The sequence below is a fragment of the Sturnus vulgaris genome, chromosome 33 (genome assembly GCF_052056855.1).
Source record: "Sturnus vulgaris isolate bStuVul1 chromosome 33, bStuVul1.hap1, whole genome shotgun sequence".
NCBI classification, from domain to species: Eukaryota; Metazoa; Chordata; class Aves; order Passeriformes; family Sturnidae; genus Sturnus; species Sturnus vulgaris.
In genome coordinates this window covers 554289-561743 of record NC_142275.1, presented here as the reverse complement: position 1 = coordinate 561743, position 7455 = coordinate 554289, and the positions used below count along the sequence as shown (strand labels likewise).

Genomic DNA, 7455 nt, shown 5'->3' with positions numbered 1-7455 from the left:
GCCCCTCCGGACCCCAGCCCTTCCAATCCAGATGCGTTCAGGAATGTTTTCCAGCCCAGCTGTGCTCAGGAGCACCCAGGAACTGGGTCACAGAGAAGGGTTTGTGACCCACCTGGGACCTGTCCACCCTGTTCCCTAGGTTACAGGACATCCATCTCAGTTTAAAATCTAATTTTTTTTTTACTTTCACTGCTTTTACATTGATACCCATTGCCATTAAATGTTTTCAGTCCCAAGGCAGTCTTTGAGCTGCGGGACGCCAGAGCGATTGGCAATTCTCTTTCCGAGGGCGCTGAAGTACAATAAAGCAAAGCAGTGAATCGGAGTTTTGAGCTGGCTGGACGCGGCTAACAGGACAAACTCCTGTGAGTATTTCCGGCCTTATGAAAATAACTGGGATTACACCACCCTGACCCCTGGCTGTCTTTGGAGTTCCAAACGCCTCCTCCCAACCGAGCTCTCAAGTAACTCAGCCGACAAGGAAAGACAGAGGGGAAATGCGGCGGGGGAAATTCGGAAAAAAAAAAAAAAAATGGGGTTAACCCCTTAACCTTACCCCCTCCCCCTCGCCGCAGTGCCGCGCACTCCGCGCATGCGCGCCCCCCGCGCCCCGCCTCCCCGGCCTCTTCTCCGCCTTCTCATTGGCCGAGGCGGAAGAGCTCCGCGTTGATTGGTGGAGAGGTGGAATGATTGACAGCTCAGTCAGGGCGGGTTCGGGGAGCACCGGCGAACGCGCCTCCCATTGGCTGCTGGGCCGAGGGTGGGTGCGGCCTCCCCCATTCCCCCCTTCCTTCCCTCATTAGGGCAGCGCGCCGCGTTCCCATTGGCTGCTTTCGCGGGGAGAGCGGGCGGGGCCGCCGCGCGCGCTCCCCTCTGGTCGCCTCTCATTGGCTGCGCTGGCGCTGGGGCGCCGCGCCATTGGCTGAGCGGGCGCGGTGGGCGGGGCTCGGCGCGGGGCGGGGCGCGCAGGCGCGGGCCCGGCGCTCCCTGAGGCGGCGGCGGCGTCTCCGGCGGCTTCTTTGTTCCCCCGCCGGGACCGGGCTCGGGATCGCGTCTGGATCGGAGCAGGATGAGGCCCGAGAAGGGCTCCGGGAAGGGCCCTGGCCCCGGTAAGGCCGAGCGGGAGGGGGCGCGGGGAGGCTACGGCGGCCCTAAAGGGTCACGGGCCCTTTGTTCGGGACCGGCGGCGATCTCAGTCCTGGGTGTTCGGCCTTGGGGATCCACCTCACCCCCAGGAACCGTCCCCCGCTTCAGCCCCCACAGGATCGATCGCCCCTCACCATCCCATATCTCCCATTTTTCTCCCCTTCATATCCCCCCCATATCCGCTTTGTTTATCCATATCCCCCCCCCCATATCCACTTTTTCCAACCCCCCCCCTGTATCTCCCTTCCCCTTCTTTTCCCGCTGTTCTCCCGTATATTCTCCCCTTTTCCCCTTCCACATCGTCCCGATCGTTTCCGTCTTCGTCCTTCCCGAGGACACCAAACCCCCCCCTCCCGGCCCCCAAATCCTTCGATCCCGAGGGGCTTTTCCCTCCCCCCTCCAAGCCGAGGCCCTTCCCAATTTCTTTCCTTCTTTTCCACTTTTCCAACCCCCCCTCTTTTCCCCATCCTTGCCCCTCTCCCTCCCCCAAATTCCCCGATTTTTCCCCCATTTTTTTGAGGGGAGGGTCACGAGGATTCCCCAGCTCCCTGATTCCTCGCAAGGAATTTGTTCCCTTCCTGGAGGAATCCAGGACGGATCCGAGGGCAGGGAAGGGGTTTGGAAATCAAGACCCCCCCCCCTCGATGGTGGAGAAGGAAGGCGGGGAGGGGGGGATTTATCCCGATCCATTTATCCTCCCATTCAGCCCCGCCTCTTTTTCACCTCCGCGAATTCCCACTGCTGGAATTGCCCGTTTTTCTCCTCCGGAGGTGGAAAGAGATGGGAAGAGGAGGATAAGGAAAGGATTTAATTAAAACAAAAGAGCTGCACCCGCAGCCTATTTGCATTTCCTCTCCTTCTTCCCGATTTATTTTTCACCCCAATAAATCTCGCCCAGACTCGCTTCAAAAATGGGGTGAAAAACCTCAGTAATGGGAAAACCCTCCCTGAGCCTCCTCCATTAATTGCTTCGTTAATCCAGGGGGTTATTTCCTGGATTTCGGGATTTAATGACAACTCCTCGCCTGTAATCCAGAGGGTTTTTAATTTAAAAAAAAAAAAAAAATCCAGGAAAAATCAAATCGTGCTGTGGAAATGATTTTTTTGTGGCTGGAGCAGGTGGAATCCGCTGCCTCCGGGAATTATTGAGAGCAGGTTTTTTTTTTTTTTTTTTTTTTTTTTAAACGGATTTTGGAATGTGTCTCCTCGCTGGAAATCAGCAAATTCCCCCCCAAACATGCACCAAATTGGGCTCACCCGTGAGGAAATCGCCATTTTTTTTTTATTTTTTTTTTTTTTGGGGGGGGGAGTCTCGTGCTCTGTTAATGCTCCTGTGCTGCTGAATGACATTCCCGACTTAATTCCCAATTACTTCCCGGTTTCTCCCCCCAGCTCAGCTTTAAGAGCTCATCCCTCCAGAGTGTCGAAGATTACCATGCCCTTAGGTAGGTGCTGGAATTTCTGGAATCCCCCCCTCCCTCTCCAGGTTCTGGGAATTGGCGTCCCACGTGAATATTTTTCCTTGGAAATTACAAATTTCCTTGGAATTGTGCATGAAATTCCCCTGGGTGGGAGGGAATGATGGTAACGGGGCTGGAAAAGGGCAGGAATGGAGCTTCATTTAAAATTAATTCCCTGGTTTCTCTGGAATAAGCAGTGTTTTTTTCCTGGGAAAGCTCTGCTGGGGTGAACTGCTAGATCCAGCAGGAATTAATCCCTCTCTTTCCCAGAAAATCACTTTGTCAATCCCTGTTTCCCGGTCAGAAGAGGGGACAGGAACAGCTCCACCCATGGGGAGGAGAGATTCCCAATGGCTGGAATGAAAATGACTTAAATTAGGATAAATTTCCCCCCCATGTAGGGGGAAGCAGGTGCTGGGAAATCTGAATTTTTCACTGTGCTGGAACAACCCGAATCAACGATATGCCTGGGAAAAGGGATTTATTTTTTTTTTCTGGAAAAGGAGGGTTTTTTTTCCCTGGAAAAGGAGCATCTCCCATAAGAATTCCAGTGTCTTTGGGTGGAATTCTCTCCCCTCTTTGGGACTGAGGATGAGGATCTCGACTCCTCACGGACTTTCTGAATTACCAGAAATCCCCAGATCTTGTGCAAGGGCAGCGCTGATCCCTCCACAGCCCTTTAGGATGGACCAGGATGGGGCATTCCCCTTCCCCGTTCCTTGATGGTGGATTTGGGTGTTCCTAATTCCTCGGCAGAGGTTGGGAAGGGGGATTCCCTGTTTCTGACGCCTTGGTGATGGATTGCAGAAGGGATTTCCTATCCCTCGTCCCTCTGTGATGTGTTGGGAAGCAGATTTCCCATCCCTCCTGCTTCCAGGATAGGTTGGGAATCAGATTCCCGTTGTTTGTTCCCAAACAATGGATTTTGGGGGGGGTGGGATTCCTTTCTCCTCGTTCCTGCCTAACAGATTTGGAAGCAGATTCCCCATTCCAGTATCCTCAGGGTTGGATTGGGAAGAGAATTCCTCGTGCCCTATGGAGAGGCTTTCTTGCCCATTCCTTGATGGTGGAGTGGAAAGGATGTTTCCCCACTGGGTGATCCCTCAGTTCATTCCAAGAATTAACCCAGATCCCCCCTACCCCACCCCAATTTCCAGGTGTGCAGCTCCAGGCACCCATTCCCAGCTCCTGATGTGAGATGGCGACTCCAGAGCCTCCGCTGGGAGGGACCCCCCGGCCCGGCCCCTCTCCCGGTCCTGGTCCTTCCCCAGGGTCCATGTTGGGCCCTTCTCCCGGTCCTTCACCCGGTTCTGGACACTCGGGACACTCGGGACACTCTCTCCCAGCTCCAGGATACGCCCCGGACAGCATCCACCCCCTGCACAAGGTGAGGCATCCCGGTATTCCAGGCCTCAAAAAAAAAAAAACCTCTGAGGTTTGGGTGAGGGATTTATGTGTGTCCCCCCCCAATCTTGTCACCTCTGTAAATTGTCATTGTTGGAATGATCAATTTTCTTTCTCGAACATCAGAAGGAGATGGGAAGAAGGGAGTAACTAAGGGAATTATATCAAATCCACAAATTGCACCTGCAGCCCCTTCCCTTTCCTCTCGTCTCTCCCTTCCCAATTTTTTTTTCACCTCTCTTCTCCCCCCTCCAAAATCCCTCCTGAACTCTCCTGCTCCAAAAATACCCTGAAAAAACATCAGGGATGGGAAAAATCTCCCACCCCAGCCCTATTAATTAACTCATTAATTGGGAGGTCTTTCCTCATGGATTTCGGGCTTTATTGAGAATTTCTTGCCTGTAACCCAAGGAGTTTTTAAATTAAAAAAAAAAAATCCAGGAGATTGTGCTGCAGGGAGGATTTTTGTGGCTGGAACAGGTGGATTCTGGCACCTCTGGGAATAACGAAATGGAGCTCAAATTCCTGGGAATTCTGTAGGCTGGGTGGATTGGGAGCATCACGATTCCCTCCAGGAATGCTCTTCCCGTGTCTGATTTCCTGGGATGTTTCCTCTCTGCAGCCCCTGGACCCGATGCACGAGAAGGGAATGTCGGAGGATCCACGCTACGGGCAGATGAAGGGAATGGGAATGCGGCCGGGGGGCCACGCGGGAATGGGGCCCCCCCCCAGCCCCATGGATCAGCATTCCCAAGGTTGGGAGCACGGCAAGAGACACGACAGACAGTGGGAAAGGGAAGGGGAGGAACTGCGTCCAAAATCCTGGCTTTGGAGGTGGGAGGGTTTCATCATTCCCTGCTTAAATCCTGGATGTAAATCCCGGTAATTTCCAGGTCCACACGCTGGATTTTGGGGAGGAAGGAGAAAAATCCTTGGTGGGTGTGGGCGGTTCGGGGTGGAATCTTGAGGGCACACAGAGCTCTCCAGGGATGGGAAATTCAACTCCCTTGTACCATCCAACCCCTCCAGGTTATCCATCCCCTCTGGGCGGCTCCGAGCACGCCTCCAGCCCGGTGCCATCCAACGGCCCCTCGGGCGGCTCCGCCGGCGGCTCCGGGGCGGCTCTGGACGGTTCCGGTTCCGATTCACCCGCACTGGGCCGGGGCCCGTCACCGTTCAACGCGGCTCAGCTGCACCAGCTCCGCGCTCAGATCATGGCCTACAAGCTGCTGGCTCGGGGACAGCCTCTCCCAGAGCACCTCCAGGTCGCCGTCCAGGGAAAGCGGCCCCTGCCCGGGATGCAGCCGCAGATTCCTGCTCTACCTCCGCCCGCCGGCGGTGCACAGGGCCCGGGGCAAGCGCCCGGAGCAGGGCCGGCACCGCCCGGGTATTCCAGACCTCACGGTGAGGAGGAGGGGCTGGGGGTGTGTCCGGTTGCATCCTGAGGGATCCCGAGGGGTTTTTATGCTGTTCCCATCCTGAGCAATCAAGTGGGGAGCTCGTCCCGTTGTGTGATCTGTGGGGAGTTTGTCCCGGTTCCGTCTCGCTTTATCCTGGGAAATCCAAGGGGAGTTTGTCCTTTGGGATATTCGTGGAGAGCTTGTCCCGTTCTATCCCATTGGAATCCCATTCCATCCTGGATCCCCGGTTTGCCCCAGTGTCCCTCAGCTGTTTGGGTTTCCTCCATTTCTCCCATCCACGTCCACGGGCATTCCAGCAGCTGGGATTTCAGATCCATCCGGATTCTGGCAGTTCAGGGGAAAGGGGGGCTGTACCTGCAGATCCTCATCCTCAGCCAGAGCAGGCCAACCTTTCTGCTGGGACTCTGCCCCAGAAATCAGCATCCTCATGGCATTTCTCTCTTTTTTTTTCTTTTTTTTTTTCCCTTTTCTTCCTGTTTTTCGGGAATTCCCAGGAATAGGAGGGCCCAACATGCCCCCTCCTGGACCCTCAGGAGTTCCCCCTGGCATGCCAGGACAGCCCCCTGGGGGGCCCCCCAAGCCCTGGCCAGAAGGTAAGACCTGGAGCACAAAATTCCTGGGAATTCATCCCTTGCTCACAGAGGGGGTGGGAATGGAAGGAAGTTCCTGGTTAAAACGCTGGAATTGGGGCTGGAGTTCTGTGAATGGCTGGTTTAATTAATGTACTGGAGTTTTGCAGGGATAATTATGCTCTTTTCAAGATAAAGATTTGGAGTTTTTTTCGGGGACTGTAGTTAATTTTGCATTGAACAACTGTAGTTTTGTGGGATTAGGAGCTGATTTCCAGCCAAATAATTGGATTTTTTGGGGGGGATTTAGAGTTGATTTCCAGGTAAATAACAGGCGTTTTGGAGACAACTGGGATGAATTTTCTATTAAACCTCTGCACTTAGTCCACAAGGTCATTGTGACTCAGATACTCAAGTTTTTGAGGAGTTCAAAACCAAAACAACCGGGGATTTTTTTTTTTTTTTTTTTGGAGATCCACACCCCCCTGACAAACCTGGAACGCTATTCCCAGCCTCCCTGTTCTTCCCACAGGGCCTCTATCGGCGGCAGCTCCAGGCGGAGCCCCCCAGAAGCTTCTGCCTCCTCCCCCCGCGGGTCGCCCCTCCCCGGTGCCCCCGGCCGTGCCCCCGGCGTCCCCCGGGCCACCCCCGCCCTCCCCGGGCCAGCCGGCGCCGCCCTCGCTGCCGATCCATCCCAAACAGAACCGGATCACCCCCATCCAGAAACCCCGAGGCCTCGACCCCGTTGAGATCCTGCAGGAGCGCGAGTACAGGTAAGGCCTCACCTGGATTGCCCGGGAATTCCTTCCCGGGGTTGCCCGCGGTCCCAGATGGCGCCGTCCCCCTGTTCCTTCTTCCTGAGAGCCCTCTGGATGAGAGTGAGCATTTATTCCTTGGGGATTCCCAAGGTTTCTTCCAGCCCCAGCTTCCCACCGTCCTCTTATTCTGCTTCCCAATGTCCACAGGTCCAGAGGGGTGAGTGGGAATGTTTTCCTTGGAGACCACCAAGGTTTCTCCCATCTCCAACTGCTTCCATCCCATTTTTCCTTTTCCCGAGATCCAGAGGGATGAGCTGGAGCTGGAGATCATTTTCCTTGGAGATTCTTCCTGACCCCTCCCAGCTCCATTTTTCTTCCCTGGCCCTGCTGTGTCCTTGTCTCCAACTGCTTCCATCCCATTTTTCCTTTTCCCAAGATCCAGAGGAATGAGCTGGAGATCATTTTCCTTGGAGATTGTTCCTGAACCCTCCCAGCTCCGTTGCCCTTCCCTGGCCACGCTCTGGCTTTGCTGTGCCCTTGTCTCCAACTGCCTCCATCCCATTTTTTCCTTTTCCCAAGATCCAGAGGGATGAGCTGGAGCTGGAGATCATTTTCCTTGGGGATTCTTCCTGAACCCTCCCAGCCCCGTTTTTCTTCCCTGGCTCTGCTGTGTCCTCATTCCCATGGAGGGGGGGTC

At 54.9% G+C, this 7455-nt stretch overlaps 1 protein-coding gene across 4 annotated transcripts in view; it reads left to right on the top strand.

Annotated features, from left to right (window-relative positions):
• The first annotated feature begins 984 nt into the window (after positions 1-984).
• The window catches only part of SMARCA4 (SWI/SNF related BAF chromatin remodeling complex subunit ATPase 4), a 30715-nt gene continuing 24244 nt past the window's right edge, over positions 985-7455 (top strand). For 2 of the 4 annotated variants that reach the window (XM_088154998.1, XM_088154996.1), the window contains exons 1-7: positions 985-1109; positions 2539-2591; positions 3764-3993; positions 4633-4765; positions 5040-5414; positions 5926-6024; positions 6533-6773. In XM_088154998.1, the coding sequence (XP_088011124.1) occupies positions 3805-3993; positions 4633-4765; positions 5040-5414; positions 5926-6024; positions 6533-6773 (1037 nt within the window). In that variant the 5' untranslated portion in view covers positions 985-1109; positions 2539-2591; positions 3764-3804. The remainder of the gene's footprint in view (positions 1110-2538; positions 2592-3763; positions 3994-4632; positions 4766-5039; positions 5415-5925; positions 6025-6532; positions 6774-7455) is intronic. The other 2 variants (XM_088154995.1, XM_088154997.1) reach the window with 2 other exon arrangements.